The sequence below is a fragment of the Octopus sinensis genome, linkage group LG1 (assembly GCF_006345805.1).
Source record: "Octopus sinensis linkage group LG1, ASM634580v1, whole genome shotgun sequence".
NCBI classification, from domain to species: Eukaryota; Metazoa; Mollusca; class Cephalopoda; order Octopoda; family Octopodidae; genus Octopus; species Octopus sinensis.
Genome location: NC_042997.1, coordinates 72,285,494 through 72,307,697, shown reverse-complemented (window position 1 = coordinate 72,307,697; position 22,204 = coordinate 72,285,494). Strand labels below are relative to the sequence as shown.

At 37.0% G+C, this 22,204-nt stretch overlaps 1 protein-coding gene across 4 annotated transcripts in view; it reads left to right on the top strand.

Annotated features, from left to right (window-relative positions):
* LOC115210446 (COP9 signalosome complex subunit 1) overlaps positions 1 to 14,807 on the top strand; it is a 138,498-nt gene extending 123,691 nt beyond the window's left edge. For 3 of the 4 annotated variants that reach the window (XM_036501880.1, XM_029779057.2, XM_029779051.2), the window contains exon 14: positions 14,363 to 14,807. In XM_036501880.1, the coding sequence (XP_036357773.1) occupies positions 14,363 to 14,578 (216 nt within the window). In that variant the 3' untranslated portion in view covers positions 14,579 to 14,807. The remainder of the gene's footprint in view (positions 1 to 14,362) is intronic. The other variant, XM_029779063.2, reaches the window with a different exon arrangement.
* Positions 14,808 to 22,204: the final 7,397 nt, after the last annotated feature.

The window sequence follows — 22,204 nt, the reverse complement described above, 5'->3', positions numbered from 1 at the left end:
ATTTATATAGATATAAAAAAATTTATATGAGGAGGTACTCAAAACAAACCTGAATTTTGCAATGTTATTTTATTCACTTAGTTTTACATGTTTACACTTTTTTCGCCTTCAAAGAATTCTTCATTTGAAGCAATGCATTGGTCCACGTGCATTTTCCACTGTTCCAAACAGTGCTGGAAGTCTTGCAAAGTAATGCTTTTCAATGCCTCCGTCATTTTTTTCTTCACCTCTTCCACATCTGCAAATTCTGTAGTACCAGCTTTGAAAACAAAGTCTGGATCAACTTCCCACTGTTCTTTCAGTTCATGAAAGTAGTCATGACTACTTTTGGTCTTCCATGAGCAAGTGAGGTACAAATTTTGCTGCAACTCTTTTCATTCGCAATTCTTTGATCTAAATTTATTGACGGAGCTCCAGGACCCACCAGTCATATTAATAAGTTCATCAATTGTTCAGTGACAGTCCTCCAAGACCAGTTCATGAGTTTTCATGATTCTTTCATTTGTTTGGGAGGTTGCCTGTTGCCCTGAATGAGGTTGGTCTTCAAGTAACAAGTGTCCATTTCTAAAGCATGAAAGCCACTTGTAAACCTCTGTTTTGCTCATAGCAGTGACCTTGTAAGCTGTGCCAGCATTTTCCCCAGCAAAAAACAAAATTTCATGGAAGCATGCTGTTCTTTCGTTTCAGCCAGTGCAAAAGTCAACAAACAGAAGCACTGCAAAATAAAGATGTACCATGTGGTAATATGACCTAACTGGAAGACGCCTGTCAGCAGACTGATGTCTGAGGGCTACAACAAGTGGCTTCTAGCAGCAGAAGCTCAAACTACGATGGGCTTGTCACACAGAGAACATTTCCGGTTACTTTTGGGTACCCTCTTGTATTCAATTATACTGTAACCTCTCACCTGGCACACAGCCATTTCCCTCAGTTCCGCTTCCTCTCTCAGCTGAGAGGTCTTTGTCTTGCAAATTACTTAGTGACCTTGCTGGTACTGGTGCCACATAAAAAGCACCCTGTACACTCTGTAAAGTAGTTGGTATTAGGAAGGGCATCCAGCTGTAGAAATAATAAGACAGACAATGGAGTCTGGTGCAACTCTCCAGTCTGCCAGCTCCTATCAAACCATTCATCCCATGCCAGCATGGAAAATGGACAATAATTGATGATGATGATGTTGTCCTATCATTTGTTTCAACTAAAAAAGCTGTGGTCACTGCCATTGATGTCATTATTAGTTATTTCATTTCCATAGCCCTCTATTCATGTTTGGCTTTGTTAAATGAGGAGTTGGGCAAAGCACCTTCGTACATGTTTTTTAATGTGTTGTGGATATCTTATAAAAAATTTGTCTAAGTAGGTTTTAAGTACATCCTCATCTATATCTCATAGATCTCTGAGTTGTTTTGGTATGGAATTAGAAGGCTGTGAGACCTAAACCCTAAGGTCTTACAGTATTGAGTCCTTGCTCTAGTTGGAGTGGTGTCCAGTTTAGGGTTTGGTATAGCATTCAGTCCCAAAGTTAGTTACTGGAACATTCAGGGTCTTATATCATGGCATATCTTTTGCGTCTTCATTTCAGAAAGTAGAGTCTTATTTCTTTTGGCCTTTTCCAGTAGTCCATCTGTTGCACTGTGACTATCTCCTTGGTCTAACAGTTTGACACTATGCAGTGACCATATAATTGGAAGCAGTTGTTTAGATGACCAAGAGCAAATATTCTCCACAGAAGTAACAAGGTTGCCTGTTTTCTTTTTTTTTTTTTTTATTTCTTATTCTGAATGATCTCAGAATTCATTCCAACTAGTTAATTGCCTGCACATTGTTGCCATCTTAATAATATGCACATGGAATGATGCGTGATAACATGTGGATTCCCAAATCCTGCACTAGTTGCAGTTCCAAAATTGTAATACTGAGGTATTCTGATTGCACTCGGTTTGTGGGCTGACAGTGAAGCTCTTGAAATTTTTCTTATCATTTACTGCATATTGTTTTCTTTACCCTGCTTGTATATCATGTTCAAACCATTCCATACTGGTTATCAGGTTTCTTGACTGCCTTTGATACTTTTGCATCATCAATATAGTGAGAATGGCTGACTGTATGAGTGAAGGTGCCTGAGTGGGTCACAGCAAATCGTAGTGGTTCCAGTACAGTTTCCAAGGGGCTCCATGATGAATTGTTATCTTCTTGGGAAGAGCACTGTTGGCTGCAACTGCCTGAATCATAAGCTATACAGTAATTCTCATTTATATATGAAGAAGTTCACTTTTATATATGTGTATCTATTCATATATAGGGTGTTTGGGTTACATTTGACAGCTTGCAAAATTGGAAAAGAAAATGCAATATCCCATCCAAAAATAAAAGTATTTTTAAAAAACTCAAAGCATATCAACTAGATTTTGGTTGGGAGATAACATTTTACTCAAAGTAGCTGCTTTCAGCTTCAACATGGCCTCAATATGGCTCTGGAACCTGGTGTATGCATTTCTCACTGTGTCCCTGTAAAGATCCTTGATCTTGACCACTAGCTTGTCCTTGATATTGCAAGTAGAGCATTTGGTGTTTTCTCAGCCGGGCCACACACAGTAATCCATGGAATTACAATCAGGGAAATTAGGAGGCAAGAAATTGGGTGAGGTCATAGAAATTCTCCAACAATCACTTCTGACTCTTTCCAGAGGTATGGCAAAGAGCCAGATCCTGCTGTCACACACATAGCCTTCTAGCAGCAACTGTCTCCAGCCAGGGTTTGACCACTATCTTCAGCAGCTTCACATAGCTGTCTGAATTGAGCTTAAGGCCATGTCCTGAAGTTGGATAAATTCTGGCATGCAGACACATTCAGAACGTCTGTAGTTTATATCATGTCTTACAGCCTTTAGTGTTCTCAGAGCAGATAGCAGCAGTCATGATGTTGGCATTTTGATATTCAGCACATGTCCTCCGGATACAGGTAAACCTTTTCCAGTATTCAGATTGATTGCCATCCATAATGTCACCTACTTCTTTAATATTTATGCTATCCAGTGCTACTGACTATTCGTCAACTCATCAAGTTGTTCTTGAAAAAAGAAGACATAAAAAATCAAATTTAGTTTGAGCATCCTGTATGTGTGTGTGTATTAGAGGATGTAGTTCCTAATATCCCCAAATCTGGGTGGAAGGCTTTCATTATGCTTTTTCTGAAGCTAGAAATAACCAGCCCCTACAAAAGATGATCATATACAAAAATTAATGTCAGTACCAAACTTGCTATCTTCCCTGCTGTGTGTGTGTGTGTGTGTATATATATATATATATTATATATATATATATATGGGGATGGTATTATTAAAATACCATCACAAATGGCAAGCGAATTATCAGCTGTACAGGCAAATTAATAATAAAATATATACATACAATATTAGATATGTACATATGTACACAAGGATACTACATGAGTACCTATTCGGTGGTACAGAGGTATTTTTTTTACTCCTATCTTTAGCGATATAGGTATTCATGTAGTACCCTTGTGTACATATATACATATCTAATATTGTATGTATATATTTTATGTATGTATCATCATCATCATTTAATGTCTGTTTTCCATGCTAGCATGGGTTGGACTGTTTGACTGGGATCTGGGAAGCCAGAAGGCTGCATCAGGCTCTGGTCTGATCTGGCAGTGTTTCTACAGCTTGATGTCCTTCCTAACACCAACCACTCCACGAGTGTAGTGGGTGCTTTTGCGTGCCAGGCGAGGCTGGCAACGGCCACGATCGGTTGGTGCTTTTTACGTGCCACCGCCATGGAAGCCAGTCAAGGCGGCGCTGGCATCAGCCACGTTCGGATGGTGCTTTTTACGTGCCACCGGCACAGGCAACACTACTACAATTTCCATTTGAATTTTGATGTTGATAGACTTGACTCAATCGGTCTCCTCAAGCACAGGGTCAAAACAGTGTTTCTTTACTTGCCACCTGCACAGGAGTCAGTCCAGCGTCACTGGCAACTACCGGGTGCCAGTCATAGGATTAGTTTAATTTCAATTCCGATTTCACTTGCCTCCACAGGTCTTCACAAGCAGAGTTTAGTGTCCAATGAAGGGAAGGTTGGCATGGGTGCCAGTCGTCGGATGAGGTTCGATTTCTAAATTCAATTTCGACTTCACTTGCCTCAACAGGTCTTCATGTGTCCAAGGAAGGAAAGGCATGCATAAGTGGGCTGCCTACATCCCTGGCATAAGGACACGGGATGGACTCACTTGTCCTGCCGGGTCTTCTCACGCACAGCATATTTCCAAAGGTCTTGGTCACTAATCATTGACTTGGTGAGGCCTAATGTTCGAAGGTCATGCTTCACCACCTCGTCCCATGTCTTCCTGGGTCTATCTCTTCCACAGGTTCCCTCAACCGCTAGGGATTGGCACTTTTTCACACACCTATCTTCATCCATTCTCGCCACATGACCAAACCAGCGCAATCATCTCTCTTGCACACCACAGCTGATGCTTTTTAGATCCAACTTTTCTCTCAAGGTACCTACACTCTGTCGAGTATGTACACTGATATTACACATTCATCGGCTTCATTCCTCGTGAACTTACGCATGTCCTCAACAGTCATGGCCCATGTTTCACTGCCATGTAGCATGGCTGTTCGTACACATACGTCACACAGTCTGCCTTTTACTCTGAGCGAGAAGCCTTTTGTCACCAGCAGAGGTAAGAACTCTCTGAACTTTGCCCAGGCTATTCTTACTCTAGCAGTTACACTTTCAGCACACCTGCCCCCACTACTGACTTGGTTACCTAGGTAACGGAAGCTATCAACTACTTCTAGTTTTTCTCCCTGGAAAGTGACGGAAGTTGTTTTCTGCAGAATTTCAGTGTTTATTGCTCCTGAGCATCTGCCACATACAAAGACTATCTTCCCAGTTAGCCTTCCTTTGAGATTGCTGCACCTCTTATGTGTCCATAGCTTACACTGGGTACATCTTATAGAGTTTCTACCCACGCCTTTTCTACAGATCGAGCAGGGCCATCTACCTGAAGGTGTTTGTGGTTTGTCTATCTTCCTACTTATTAGGACTTTGGTTTTAGCTAGGTTGACACTAAGGCCCTTCGTTTCTAATCCTTGCTTCCACACCTGAAACTTCTCCTCTAGTTCTGATAGTGACTCAGCAATTAGAGCAAGGTTGTCAGCATAGAGGAGCTCCCAGGGGCATCCAGTCTTGAATTTCTCTGTTATACATACACACACATTATGCATTATAGACATATACATTATACATTATATACATACTATACATTATATATATAGGTGTGGGAGTGGCTATGTGGTAAGTAGCTTGCTTACTAGCCACATGGTTCTGGGTTCAGTCCCATTGCGTGACACCTTGGGTAAGTGTCTTCTACTGTGGCCTTGGGCTGACCAAAGCCTTGTGAGTGGATTTGCTAGACAGAAACTGAAAGAAGCCTTTTGTATATATATATATATATATATATACATATATATATATGTTTGTGTGTCTGTTTGTCTCCCCATCCTCGCTTGACACCCAATGGTGTGTTTATGTCCCCGTAGCTTAGTGGTTCAGTAAAAGAGACCGATAGAATAAGTACTAGGCTTACAAAGAATAAGCCCTGGGGTCGATTTGTTTGACTAAAGGCTGTGCTCCAGCAAAGCTGCAATCAAATGACTGAAAAAGATAAAAAAAAAAGAATAGATATAATGTAGAAATGATCTAATTGCGGGACCATCAAGACTGACAACTAGAGATTTAAGGAATATTGGCCGCAAGTTGCATGGGAAACCTGGACAAACAAGCAAAGCTGTTTTCACTGCCTCCAGACTTCCTCACGTACCGAAAATCACCAAAAATCACATCCTTGGGACCATGGCTTCCATTCAAGAACCCATGAAGCTGTCTCCTCACAGGAGTTTGAGGCCTCAGTGTGTCCAAAATAACATGACATTAGACATGAGTTGTGTTCTTTTCACTGACAAAATCAGGGTGACCCTCGATGAACTTGACGGTTGGGAAAATGGTTGGGTCTATTATGGAGATGAGTATCAGCAACGTTTATGTCAACAACAGGGTGGATGAGTCATGTTGTGGGCTGGTATCATTGGGGACAGACTTGTTGGCCCAACCAGGGTTCCTGAAGAGGTTAAAGTGACCTCCTGCTGCAACCTTCTGAAGGAGGTCTTGGATCCCTGGCTAGATGACATACTGCTGTTACTTCTAAAGAATCTCATATTTATGCATGACAACGTTTCCTCCCACTCTGCTAGGACCAACCAAACATTACTAGGGTTTTACAGCATATAAGCTGAAAGGTTGATGGTGTGGCCACCAGCATCTCCAGATCTCGACCCTATTGAAAATCTTTGGTACATTATTAAACATGATATTTATGCCGATGTATGCCAATTTATGTTGAAAGATGTCTTATGGGTGACCATGAAAGCTGCAGCAGAGGCAGTCCAACCTGCTACTATTTAAGAAATAGGCTTTTTGAAGTTATCTGTCAAAATGGCACTCATGTGGCTAAATAATTCATTATGTCAATAAAGGTTATAATATTATTATGGTTTTATGTTAAATATATACTCAATGTATGCTTAATATGTATCATTACCATTCATTTTCTGAAAAGAAATGTCTAGATGGGCTATTTTCATTCAAAAGCTATTAGTATGGTTCACCCAAAAACTGAAAAATCTGAAATGAAAAAGACAGACGTTACACAGCATAATGGAAGTATAACAATGGTGTTGCCATAGTGTGCAAACCAGTTGGGAAAACTTTTATCAAAATCAATTCACAGAAAACTGAGAAATCCTAAATTTCACTCCTTAGCTATTTGTGTGTTTCTGGGTGTATATGTACATTATATATATATATATATATGCACAGTTCATGCTTTGAATAGCCACTATTATTATTTTATTATTGATAATATACTTCTTTATTTATGTATATTACATCTATGTATGTATGTATGTGTATATATATATATGTAAAATTTCAGATTAAGATTCAAGTGAGTTCCAATGAATTCACATGAATGTGGTACTTAACTTAGATGCACCAGAAATCTTTATGGTATTAACCATAAAATAATGTGGGGTGATTATAAACAAGAAAAAAGCAATAAGAATGGATTAGTTGTTCAGTACAATTGTTTCATACGAAGAACAGATTTATTAAAAGCTGCAAATATTGCAGCAAATACAAGTGTCCCGTATTCATCAGCCAAAACACATATGAGTTTTCCAAACATCCTAGGGGGTGAGGCTACACTCATGAAGTATCGAAGAGAGTTCTATGAAAAGCAAAGTTAGATTGTAAGCAGCCTTAAAATGTTCTCTAATGATGCACAGTTTTATAAAAGGTTTTTAAAAAAGTTTGTTAGCTTCACAGAAAAGGTAAATTACATCTACATTAATATTCTCTGAGAATAAAATCTCTCCTCATATCTCCGGAAATTACACCTGCATTATTATGGATGGATTTACCTTTTCTGTGAAGCTAACAAACTTTTTTAAAAACCTTTTATAAAACTGTGCATCATTAGAGAACATTTTAAGTCTGCTTACAATCTAACTTTGCTTTTCATAGAACTCTTTTCGATACTTCATGAGTGTAGCCTCACCCCCTTGGATGTTTGGAAAACTCATATGTGTTTTGGCTGATGAATACGGGACACTTGTATTTGCTGCAATATTTGCAGCTTTTAATAAATCTGTTCTTCGTATGAAACAATTGTACTGAACAACTAATCCATTCTTATTGCTTTTTTCTTGTTTATATATATATATATATATATATATATATATATATATATACACACACACACATACACACACACACACACACACACACACAATGATATACAATGATACCATGCAGTACGAGTTTAATTTGTTCCACAACTGAGGTCATTTTACAAATTACTCATTCTACAAATCAATTTTCCCCATTGGAATTAACTAAATTATAATTTAATCTGTTCCACCTCCGCCAAAAAACCACCCCAAAATAATTTTTTACAGGTTTTAAAACAGAAAAGGTGTAGTTACAAATAAAATGACAATTATAAAAAAGAGAACACGTAAGAAATATCTAACCCTTTTTTATGAACTGAATTACTTTAAAGATTGGACAATTTTTGTGTGTGGAAGACAATAGAATGGGAAGGAGGAAGTTTACTGTTTGGAAGGAGAATCTCCTTCCATTAAGACTTCGTGAAGAACAATTTCTGTGTTTTCTCTCTCAATTCGCTTAATTTATGCTTTTTGGCCACACTTCCTTCACTTTTTACACTTGCAGGTCATTTCATTAGAAACATATAAAGAGAAGTCTGCTTTTTCCTGCCTTTGAAAATGTTACAAAAATGCACCAGAGCAGTGTTATTAAATAAAGTGGCTGCACGACTTGTAGCTACTTTTTCAGGATGATATTTTGCCACAGATTCAGAAACATGCTGCCACTTTGCCACTGCTGCCTTTATGTCACTCGTAGAGATAGCATTCTCTGCTACACTACCAGGCCATATTGATGATTTCCAGGCAGTTTACTATGTTGTAGTGCTCCTTTCATAACTCACAAAGGGTTAGGTTTGTATTTTTTGGTGACTTCAAAGCACTGATGAAACAGGTGTTTGGTGTACAATTTCTTAAAATCAAAAATCACCTGTGGTACATGGGCTATAAGATAGGGGTGGTGTTGCATGAAAGGTACATAACTTTTATAAATTTAAATTCATCCAGGATATCATCCTCGAGGCAAAGTGGGTGAGCAGGAGCATAGTCGAGGATGAAGAGGGCCTTGAGAGGAAATTGTTCTTCAGAAGATATTTTTTCACTGCTGGTCTGAAGACAAGGTTGACCCACTCAGAAGTGAATTGCCTTGTGACCCAGGCTTTAACATTTGCTCTCCACATGACCTGCAGCTTCTTCTTCAGGGCTTTGTGCAACTTGAACGCTCGTGGTTTTTCAGAATGGTAGACAAGAAGCGGCTTAATCTTCAAGTCTACACTCACATTGGCACAAAGGGCTAGGTTCTTCTGGGCAGTTTTTCCAGGAAAGACCAGTTTCATCACAGTTGAATACTTGTTGTGTGATGTACCCCTTGGCTGTGATGAGCCAAGGGAATTCATGCATGTACTCTTCAGCTGCCTTTGTGTCAGAGCTTACTGCATCTCCGTACCTGATGGTCCTTCTTGAAATTACCAAACCAGCTGCGACTGGCCTTAAATGCATCTGCTGATGTCTCCTCCATCGATGTTCCAAAGTTCTGCTTCAGGAAATCCCCATACAGTGCTTGTGCTTTCTCAGAGATGACGGTCTCCATAATTGTATCCCCTGCGAATTACTTGCTGATCCGCAGGAGAAGCAATTTCCCCATCCTTTCATGGACAGATGTGCATTGCTTAGAGAGCCTGGAGACACACTTTGTTGTAACAGCCTTGATCTCGTCTTTTTTTGTCACAATGTTGCAGATCATCAACGTGCTTTGGTTGTATTGACATGCTGTGTCCACTACATGCACTCCTCTCTCATGTTTATCAATGATTTCTTTCTTCAATTCTATCATAATCAGCTTTTTCTTCTTTTCAGCACTGTCCTTTGCACTAACATTCTTTGGATCCATGACTAACACAACTAATTATTATAAAATAATAGCAAAATATGTACAAAACTAAACAACAGCACTAGTAATAACAGGGATGTTGCCACAATGAAATAAACATGTGAACTGAGTAAGTGGAGACTGCTCTTGTTGGGAGAGCGTGTGCAAGCTCTGTGCCTACTAGCAGTTGCTTATTTGAAGCTTGAAGATGAACTTGAAGATAAAAATTTGCACAAGCTTTGCTTTGTACAGCAAATTACTTGTACAATGAGGTTCTAATATATATATATAGACATTCATTATCATCGTCATCGTTTAACATCCGCTTTCCATGCTGGCATGGGTTAGACGGTTTGACTGAGGGCTGGCAATCCAGAAGGCTGCACCGGGCTACAATATATATGTATGTAGTTTATATATATATATATGAAAATTTAAATAATAAGGGTAAAAAATTGAATATTAATTTGATTAATATTAATTTAGACCAAGTGGCCTAGCAATTGAAAAAATCTGAAGATTCAGAAAAATTATATTATATATGAGGGATGACCACTAAGTGGGCATCCAGTATGATAGATGTAGACCTCATATGGTCTCACTATATGGGGTCTGCATCTAGCATATTGGATGTCCATTTAGTGGTCATCCCTCTTATATGTATGTGTGTATATATATATTTTTGTTTTTGGATTTAGTTTGCAAGATTCTTTATGTGAGTTCGTGTGTTGAAGCATATTCTGTTTTGTCTGGGGAGAGTCATTCTCTTTTGGTGCCTTATTATTTAACACACTCACCAATAAAATTTCCATATTTCATTTTTATTGTGTCTTGCAACCTTTTCAATAGTCATGGACTCTATTGAAAAGGTTGCAAGATGCAGTGAAAATTTTAGAAAAATAACGAAATAAATGGAAATTTTACCAGTGAGTGTGTTAAATTATAAGGCACCAAAAGAGAATGACTCCCCAGACACAACAGTATATATATGTATGTATAGTTCAGTTATTTGGATTTCAATCAATAGATTTGTGGGTATTCCATTTCATATAATGCAAAAATAACATATTGAGTATTTATGATGGAAAACTTGTGGTATTTATGTGTGCATCAAGAAATAATACTTGAGGCTAAAAACAGTACAATAGTAGGATATAAAATATACTTCTTTACCTCTTACTGAAATTGTATGTGTATATATATATATATATAGGTGCAGGTATGGGTGTGTGCTAAGAAGCTTTCTTGCCAACCAGCCACATGGTTCCGCATTCACTCTCTGGGCAAGTGTCTTCTACTATACCCTTCAGTTAACGAAAGCCATGTCAGTGGATTTGGTTGACAGAAACTGAACGAAGTATGTCCCATATATATATCTATATACAAACACACATATATATAATGTATGTGTATTTGTGTCTCTGTTTGTCTCACCCCCACCCCCTCTCCATCGCTTAGAAACCAATGTCACTGTGTTTACATTCTCATAACCTAGTGGTTCAGCAAAAGTCACAGAAAGAATAAGTACTAGGCTTATAAAGAATATATCCTGTGTTTGATATTTTTGACCAAAGGCAGTGCTCCAGCATGGTCTTAGTCACATGGCTGAAACATGTAAAACAATAAAAAGCTATTACATCTCAATCCCAAGCAAGGCCAGATATCTCTGTTACTATATATATATATATATATATATATATATATATATGTACATCATCATCATTGTTTAATGCTTGTGTTCCATGCTGGCATGGGTTGGATAGTTTGACTGAGGTCCAGAGAGGCACCATATGCACCTAGCTCCAATCTGATCTGGCAATGTTTCTACAGCTGGATGTTCTTTCTAATGCCAACCACTCTGAGAGTGTAGTGGGTGCTTTTTATGTCCCACTGGCACAGGAACCAGTCAGTGGGTACTAGCATCACCCACATTTGGATGGTTCTTTTTACAGGCAGACCTGGCATTGACTAGGTTTGGATGGTGCTTTTTACGTGCCACAAGCATGAAAGCCAAGCAGGGGACACTGGCCACAGCTATGATATGAAACATATCATATCGCCTGATATGTATGTACATTATATATATATATATGCCCTTCCTAACCACTCCGAGAGTGTAGTGGGTGCTTTTTACGTGCCACCGACTCAGCGCCACTCAGACGGTACTGGCAATGACCTCGCTCGAATCTTAAAGGAATGCAAAATTATCTAGCGACTTGGGCTAATATGAATGAGCCTGGTAGATGTAAAAGACTAACTGACATCTCTTCTCAAAAGTACAGGCGGTGGCACGTAATAAGCACCCACTACACTCTCGGAGTGGTTGTAGTTAGGAAGGGCATCCAGCTGTAGAAACTCTGCTAGATCAAGATTGGAGCCTGGTGTGGTCGTCTGGTTCGCCAGCCCTCAGTCAAAATTGTCCAACACATGCTAGCATGGAGGGTAGGCGTTAAATGATGATGATGATATATATATATGTACATTGCATATATATATATTGTATATATATATATATATATTATATATATATATATATATATATATAATATATATATATATTATATATATATATAGAGTGGTTGTATACTGTCAACTTAATGTGACAGTCCCGTAGGGAATTTTATATATATATATATATATATATATATATATATAATATATATATATGTACATTGTATGTATATATATATATATATATATGTACATTGTATATATATATATATATATATATATATATATATATGTACATTGTATATATATATATATATATATGTACATTGTATATATGTATATATATATGTACATTGTATATATGTATATATATATGTACATTGTATATATGTATATATATATGTATATGTATATATATATATATATATATATTGTATATATATACATATATATAGATATATGTACATTATATAAATATATATTTTATAATATATGTATATATATATATGTATATAATGTACATTATTTCTTCATATATATATATAATGTACATTATATAGATATATATGTATTTATATGTGTGTGTGTGTGTGGCTTTATCAGTGGCAACTCTAGGTCATCAGCATCATTTGGGCTCATCACAGATCAGATTTTGCATAAGACACATGCCTGCTTGAAAAATTTCACGTTTCGTGCTTTATTTCTCTCCTCAAACACTGTGTTTTTCTCCATTTCTAAGTTAAGGGTTAAAATAAAGCAACTCTGCAAACAAACTGATCTTTACATACAGACGCACAGAATAGCAGCAATCAAATAATGACAGGGCAGTGCACAACAAACATCTGCGATTGCCTGTACTTTTGAGAAGAGATGTTAGTCTTTTACATCTACCAGGCTCATTCATATTAGCCCAAGTAGCTAGATAATTTTGCATTCCTTTAAGAATATTGTAAAATGGAAACTTTTCATAGATTGGAATTTAAATCCTAACCTCTATAGAAATTTTTTGTTTCAAGAAAACATTGAATGGCGGTGCCCCAGCATGGCCACAGCACATGAGCTGAAACTAGATAAAATTAAAAAAAAAAAATTGGATTTGAATTACTCTTAATTTTTACTATTATAGATAACAACTAAAGTTGTAACTTCTGAGCATGAGTCAGGCGCTTGTGAATAATGTTAAGAGAACGTTTGCTACAAATGATATTTTTTGACACAGGGCACCTCTAAGATGACCGCCAAATGCTGAACAAAAATAGATGAACGGTGACCAGGCTCAATAAAAGGAGCCCGAGTTATTGGCTGGAATTAGATACTTTAAATCAGTGTCAGCAAAAATTAAATCAACTTGCAAATACATGTTAACTTTACTAAATTTATACTTGGGCTAAGCCTGAACAGCTTGAGTGCTGGAGTCGCCACTGATATATATATCTATATATATATATATATATAAGTAAATAAATGGAGTTGAATTTTATTGAATTTTCCATGTTAACGGTAAACAAAGGATAATTCATTCATCCATTTATATATATATATCATCAACGTTTAACGTTTGTTTTCCATGCTAGCATGTGTTGGACGGTTCGACCGGGGTCTGGGAAGCCAGGAGGCTGCACCAGGCCCCAGTCTGATCTGGCAGTGTTTGTACTGCTGGATGCCATTCCTAACGCCAACCACTCCGTGAGTTTAGTATATATATATATGTGTGTGTTATATTATACACACACATTATATATATATATATAATATATATATATATATATATATATATATATATAGAGAGAGAGAGAGAGAAAGAAAGACTTCATTTCCTCTCTATTGCTTTTTTGCCTCTTTTTGTTCCAGGAAAGGTTGAAAGTCTAAGAATATCAAATTTTACAATGATCAACAATGTTTTCATGAAATCATTAAAATTTTTTTTTTTTTTTATGACAGTCACTATTTAATATTGTTAATTGTTACTTCAAACTGTCTATATCTGGTCTCTCACACCTCACTTTCAGTGTCATTGTTGTATTAAGCACTCATCACTGAAATTTTAAAAGCTTTGAGATAATGAATGATTAATTCAAAGTGATGTAAATAAATAAGCATTACATTGACAGAGTAATCTGAAAACTGAAGGTTTAAGCAATTTCCATTTTGGATCTCTTGAGGGTTTTTTTTGTTTTTGTTTTTTTTATTACATTTGTTTATTCTTTCTTGTTTTTTTTCTTTCTTATATTTTTTGTACTCTCTAATTGAATTTTCCTTTTTCCTCTTTTTAAAGAGTGATGCAGAAGACAGAAGGAAAGAAGAAAAACCAAATTTTGCCCGTTTGGGTGAAGCACTTGTATTATCTTCTACCAGTCCAAGTAGTATCGGGGCCAGCACTAGTAGTGCTGGTGCTGCTAGTGGTAGAGGTGAGTGTCCCAGATATGAAATTGATAGCTTGGTAGGTTTCTATTGCAATCAAGACAATTCTGAAGATGGTGTGTCAGCATAGGTTGAGATAATTGAAAAATTTTGAAGGTGCAATTTTCAAAAATTTTTGGAAGATCATCTTAAATAATCATTTAAATTATTATTATTATTATTATTATTATTATTATTTTCATATTTTTATCTAATTTAATATATAATTTTCCTGAATACTTTCTATTTTAAAATTCCTTTTGCAACTCTTATATTGATTGCTTCAATGTACAAATGTATTGATAATAAATAAATGACATCAAAAAATAAACTTAAAGCTTATATTTAAAAAAAAAAATTTAATGATTTTTAGGTATTAGTTGTCTAAACATCTGAGGCAATTTGTGTAAATAAGATGGTAATATTTTGGACTGTTATAATTTTATGTTTTGAAACATTTTTCAGTTTGCATTTATGGTACTTTTCTATTGCTCTTGACTTCTAATTATTGTCAAGTTATTTGTTTCTAGATGTGTACATTCTAGAAAACTGGATTAGAACTAAGAATCTATATTTCTAAACTGAAAGCAATGATTTTCTTATCCAGTAGGACACTGATGTATGCACATATTTACTTTAGAAATAAATGAAGTGAGTTCAAAACCAATCTGGTTACTATCTTTTATCTTTTACTTGTTTCAGTCATTAGGCTGTGGCCATGCTGGGGCACCGCTTTCAAGAAATTTTAGTCGAATGAATTGACCCCAGTATTTTCTTTTTCTTAAGCCTGGTACTTATTCTATTGGTCTCTTTTGCTGAACCACTAGATTATGGAAACGTAAACACCAACACCAGTTGTCAAATGGTTGTTGGAGACCAACTAACATGCGCATGCACACACACACACACACACACACACACACACACATAAGACAAATTTCTTTCAGTTTCCATCTACCAAATCCACTCAAGGTTTAAGCTGGCCTGAGGCTATAGTAGAATATACTTGCCCAAGATGCCATACAGTGGGACTAGACTTGAAACCATGTAGTTGGGAAGCAAGTTTCTTGCCAGACTGCCACACCTGCACTTATATACACATACTGGAGTAGGTCACTTGGTGAAAATCAGAACCAAACCAGTTTAAACATAATGTGGATATAACTTGGAAATTTTGAAAACTCTTTCACATCCCCTTTTTTGAGAATGTACTAGTTCAGTATTGTCAGGGCAGGAAGATTTATCTTCCCAGACCTACAAGATTTAGTGTTATGAAAACTGAAATGGATTTAGTTTGAAAATTGAAACTGGATTTAGTTTGAACAGAAGCTTGACATGTGTGTAGTAAGAAGCTTGCTTCCCGACCATATGGTTCTGGATTCAGTCCCACTGTGTGGCAGCTTGGATAAGTGTCTTCTCCTACAGCTTTGGGTAGATGGAAATTGAATGGAGCTCATCCTATATATATATGTACATATCTATGTCTGTATCTGTGCTTGCCCCCCACCCCCATCACTGCTTGACAACTGGTATTGGTGTATTTACGTCCATGTAACTTAGCAGTTCAGCAAAAGAGTCTGATAGGATAAGTACTAGGCTTAAAAAAAGTCCTGGAGTCAGTTCGTTTGACTAAGGCCGTTCAAGGCAGTGCTCCGGCATGGCCTCAGTCAAATGACTGAAACAAAAGTATATATATATATATATATATAGGTGACCAAGTCAGTAGTGGGGGTGGGTGCGCTGAGAGTGTAACTGCTAGAATAAGAATAACCTGGGCAAAGTTTAGGGAGCTCTTACCTCTGCTGGCGACTAAAGGCCTCTCGCTCAGAGTAAAAGGCAGACTGTATGATGCATGTATACGAACTGCCATGCTACATGGCAGTGAAACATGGGTCGTGACTGCTGAGGACATGCGTAAGCTCATGAGGAATGAAGCCAGTATGCTCCGATGGATGTGTAATGTCAGTGTACTTACTCGACAGAGCGTTAGTTCCTTGAGAGAAATGTTGTACCTAAGAAGCATCAGTTGTTGTGTGCAAGAGAGACGATTGCGCTGGTATGGTCATGTGGCGAGAATGGATGAAGATAGGTGTGTGAGAAAGTGCCAATCCCTAGCAGTTGAGGGAACCCGTGGAAGAGGTAGACCCAGGAAAACCTGGGACGAGGTGGTGAAGCACGACCTTCGAACGTTAGGTCTCACCATGGAAATGACTAGAGACTGAGACCTATGGAAGTATGCTGTGCGTGAGAAGACCCGGCAAGACTAGTGAAGCCATAACCCATGGCCCCTACCTGGGACGTAGTCAGTCCACCTGTGCATACCTTCCTGCTTGTGATACTTGTGAAGACCTGTTGAGGCAAGTGAAAGTCAAATCAAATCAAATAGATGAACATCAATGGAATTTATATCCTTGTGGTACCAGTGCCGGTGGCACATAAAAAACACCATTCGAGCGTGACCGTCTGCCAGCCTCGTCTGGCACCTGTGTCGGTGGCACATAAAAAACACCATTCGAGCGTGACCGTCTGCCAGCCTCGTCTGGCACCTGTGTCGGTGGCACATAAAATCACCCACTACACTCTCGGAGTGGTTGGCGTTAGGAAGGGCATCCAGCTGTAGAAACACTGCCAGATCTGACTGGCCTGGTGCAGCCTTCGGGCTCCCCAGACCCCAGTTGAACCGTCCAACCCATGCTAGCATGGAAAGCGGACGTTAAACGATGATGATGATATATATATATATATATATATTATGAAGCAAGTAAAAGAATATATATACACTAGCATTATGACCCGTCATTGCCGGGTCATAGTGCTAGTGCATGTATATATATGTACATATTACATGTACTTCAATATATATACATCTACACATAAAATACAAAATACAAAGTTATATCTTAATATCGCTAGTGATAACAATACTCAAAATATATAACAGACTGGAATTGTAGGCCCGTCTCTTGTAATTTCAATCAATTGTATCTTGTCCTCCCTCTTGTATAGAAGTGTGGCTACAATCCAGCCTACCTCTACTTCTGGGGGTACATTTTAAATTTTTATCCGGGATGTCCTATGTCCCAGATAAACAGGTAAAAATAAAATATTTATACTTTGCAAGGGTCGAGTTGAGTACTCCCTTGCATGCTCCGTTGACAGGAACCTTGCTTCTGTTGTGGCGAATTTACCGCCTCTGGTTATATACTTGATATCTTTCATAGTTGCACCAAGACACTTTTCGATAGTGCTTTCCTCCAGGTGTTCAAATTTTTTTTTCTTCTCTACATTGTATACTTTATAGACAATAGTCTTTTCTTTAATTTAATTTTTTATTTCATTTGGTGGTGTTATCTTAGATTCACCGTCTTTGTCGGTGATCAATCCGAAATAGGTTTGTATTTCTTGCATTTTAATTTTAATGAGTTTGATCCTGCAGCGAAATTCATTTTTGGACTTTCTTCTATCGAAGGCATTTTAAGAAAGATGCTTCCATATAAACGGTGAAAATATTGTCAATTTCCCCAAACAGGGACACAATTCAATTTTTAAACAATAACCAAAGCTCCTCTGAAAGGGGGAGGGTTACGGTTTACAATTATTTAACAAATGCTACACAACAACGTTTCCCTCACGAGGAACCAACAAACGTGATAACAATAGTTAAACAGTAATAATAATAACAACAAACCTTACGGTGAATAAAAAAGCAGTACGCAGTTGAAGCTATAGTCCTTTATGTATAAGAAATAAACCAACAGCAGTACTCAGTAGAAGTGGCTGTTCGAGAAAACAGACATTACATACAGCCAAACTTCATATAGATACTTAATGCTAGCTAATTAGCAGATAATCTAATGTAAAAGCCGTGGTAAAGGGTATGTACACAGCTCCATCTGGACTATTCCATTTCTGCACACTAATTTTATTTTTAATTTATTCCCATTCATGTGAAACCACTTATTCAAGTTCAAGTCATTCATGCAATTTTATACCAATTTTTACTTTTGTTATGTTACGATTTAATTATTATATTATACTTTAGTTTGATTTTAATTATTACTTACTACATATAATTCAAGTGTTATTATCTCTAATTTTTATTGTTAAAGTGAAAGTATCTGACATAAAATAGAGAAATGTTTTTGTTTCACTTTAACATGTAATACTGAAATAGTGGAGAAGATATGATATTACTATGGGCTCGCCCTAGGCAAGAAGTTGAACATTTTTTTTGTCGAAGACACTCCCCGGACCCTAAGTAAGGCATGTGTAAAATTTGAATGAAATTGGTTGTGTAGTTCTCAAGTTTTAGGGAAACACAGACAGACACACATTCTCAGTTTTATATATATATATATATATATATATATATATATATACACATACATACATACATAGAAGATTGGAAAGAGAACGCACAATTATCACACAATGTTAAGGCATATATGAATATATATTTACATATGTACATACATATATACATATATATATATATATATATATATATATATATATATATATAGCTAGAGAAATTGAGGTTATAAGAGGTAATGGTGTCATTGAGACCCAAAGGTGTCAGGTAATGCTGAATAAGTGCTATAGACAGACCATAATTAAATTCTAGGTTCAGTGATTTTGTGAATAAGGTGTTCAATGTTGGTCATATGTCAGCATATCTATATAAGAATTTTTTATATAATGCAATATAAAACCAAGGCTGTGTAGATATTAGAACATTTATAGATAGAAGATCTTACAGCTGTTTCTAGGATATTTATTAATTATATCCCTTCATTGGAGATGGTGTGAGAGGATGGTTAAGTCATAGTTAATTTAGATAGGATACAAAATAGAGAGGTAGAGGAAAGAAAATAGATGTGAGATATGTAGGGATATTGAATATGTAGATCCAAAATATCCCTACATATCTCACATCTATTTTCTTTCCTCCACTTCACTCTCTATTTGTATCCTATCTAAATTAACTATTACTTAACCATCCTCTCACACCGTCTCCGATGAAGGGATATAATTGATAAATATCCTGGAAACAGCTGTAAGACCTTCTATCTATAAATATTCTAATATCTACACAGCCTTGTTTTTTTATCTCATTACGCAAAAAATTCTTTTATATATATATACGTTTATATATTTGTTTTGCAAGATTTTTGATGTGAAATCGTGTGTTGAAACAGATATTGTTGTATTTAGGAATGCTCATTTTGCTAGTTTAGCCAATAAAAACACATGCACTATATATTTGGTGTTACTTTGCTTCAGCGTTATTTATTTTTACATTAATCTTAATTTTATTTCGGCCAGAGTTCTTTCGTTACACTTCTGTGACCTCATCAGTGGTCCTTTGCTTTCTTCTTTCTTATTTGTGTGTCTCTCCTTACTAACGGTCATCCATTTTGTATTTTGTATTCCTATTGTATGTGTCTTCATTTGCGCATGCGTATACCTCTATATGTGTCTGTTTAGTTAGTGTGTGTGTGTGGGGGGAGTGCCTTTAATATTTGTATCTCCTGTTTATATACATTCATGTAATTTGTTTTTGTTTACTTTTATTTTGTTCATGTGCTTACACCTTATTTTTTTGTTGTATTTAGTTAATTTTTTTTAATGTATATAGTTATTTACTTCCATTTGTTTATTTATCTGTGTATTTTATTATGTTTTTAGTTTTGTTTATATTGTTACCAGTTTATGGGGATCTTCTTCTGTCATATGCTGTGGTGTGTGCTAGTGTTCCATTCCAGTTTCCTATTCAAGCTAGGTTTATCTTCTATTATGTGTGTAGCTTCTGTAATTTGTCTGATTGTTGCGTCTGTTCTATGTGTGGACAAGATTTTAACTTCTATGTTGTTGAGTGAGCCCCCGTGTTCCTGCTTGGCATGTTGGTACAGAACCGATGAGCTCTTTTCTTCCTTAAGTTCTCTCCAATGTTCATTTACCCTCTCTCCTATGCTCTATGCCATTTCTCCTACGTATGTCGTTGTCTTGTTACTACATTGTCCCTCTATACATCTTATACTATAGACAACATTTCTGGCTTTACAGTTTGTTTGTGGGCTAAATCTACACACAGTACAATTCCTATCCGTACAGGGGGTTCTACTAAAAGGGTAGATTCTACCGATTAGGGATTTGATAGGGTTGCCTGGCCTTTCAACAACCTTAATCCTTAGCTTAAGTTTGTCTAGGGCCCTTCTAAAGCGGTACACCAGTTCGCCTCTAGGGATGGTGTTGACTGGTAACAATGTAAACAAAACAAATATTATAGGCACTCCCCCCCCACACTAACTAAACATAGACACACATAGAGGTATATGCATGTGCAAATGAAGACACATACAATAGGAATACAAAATACAAAATGGCTGACCGTTAGTAAGGAGAGACACAAATAAGAAAGCAAAGGACCACTGATGAGGCCACAGAAGTGTGACGAAAGAACTCTGGCCAAAATAAGATTAAGATTAATGTAAAAATAAATAACGCTGAAGCAAAGTAACACCAAATATATAGTGTGTGTGTTTTTATTGGCTAAACTGGCAAAATGACCGATGATGATGATGATGATGATATAAAATGGGTTCCCCCTACTGAATCAACTCACAAGCCTTTAGTCAGCCTAGAACTATAGTAGAAGACACTTGTCTAAGGTGCCATAGTGGAACTGAATCCATGTTGTTGAGAAGCAAACTTCTTATCACATTGTTGTGCCTATGAGAAAATAGAAAGCTTCTGACAACGTGGAAAGTTTAATAAAACCTTCAATATTTCAATGCTTCAAGTGAACTACTACACACACACACACTCTCTCTCTGTCTCTTCTCTCTCTCTCTCTCTCTCTCTGTCTGTGTGTCTCTCTCTCTCTCTATATATATATATATATACATACATACATACAAGGGTTGGTTGAAAAGTTCATTGGCTGGTCAAGATTACTCATGGAATGTGACCAAATGAGTTTTATTTTTCAACATACTCCTCCTTACAGTCCGTATGCTTTTCCCATTAGTGTTGCAGTGCTTAGATCACATTGGTCAAAAAAGCTTTCATTCTGTTGCTCAAAAACGTCATCAACAGCAGATATGATGTCAGCATCATTGCATTACTGGTTCCCAGCCAAGTGTTTTTTTTTTTATTTTGGGGAACAGATGATTGTCAGATGGGATTAAATCAGGTGATCAACCAGTCTGAAGCCACAGTCATGCACAGCAGCCATTGAAACCAAGGACTTGTGTGCTGGAGCATTGTCCTCATAAAACAAGACCCCTTTAATTTTCCTGGGCGTTTGGTCTTGACAATCTTTCATAAGTGCCTCAGCAAGTTGGCATAATTGATGGTGTAGTCCTTTTGAAGATAGTCAATAAGCACAATGCCTTTTGCATCCCAAAAATCTGAGACCATCACATTCCCTGTAGGTCAAACGATCTTGGCCTTCTTTAGAGCAGGTGAGGAGTGTTTCCACTGCATGGATTGTTTCTTTGTCTCTGGCTCAAAGTGATGAACCCATCATGCCAAGTTCATTGTGTAGAATATTCTTAACTTTGTCACATGATAAGCTATTGACATTGCCTATTTGATTTATAGCCAATCGCCTGTGATCCGTCACCATGTAGTGAAGACAATGTTTTCCTCGGTGATGGCAGTTGCAGGACGTCCAGACCATGGGTCGTTTTCAAGACTCTCCTCTCCCAAATTC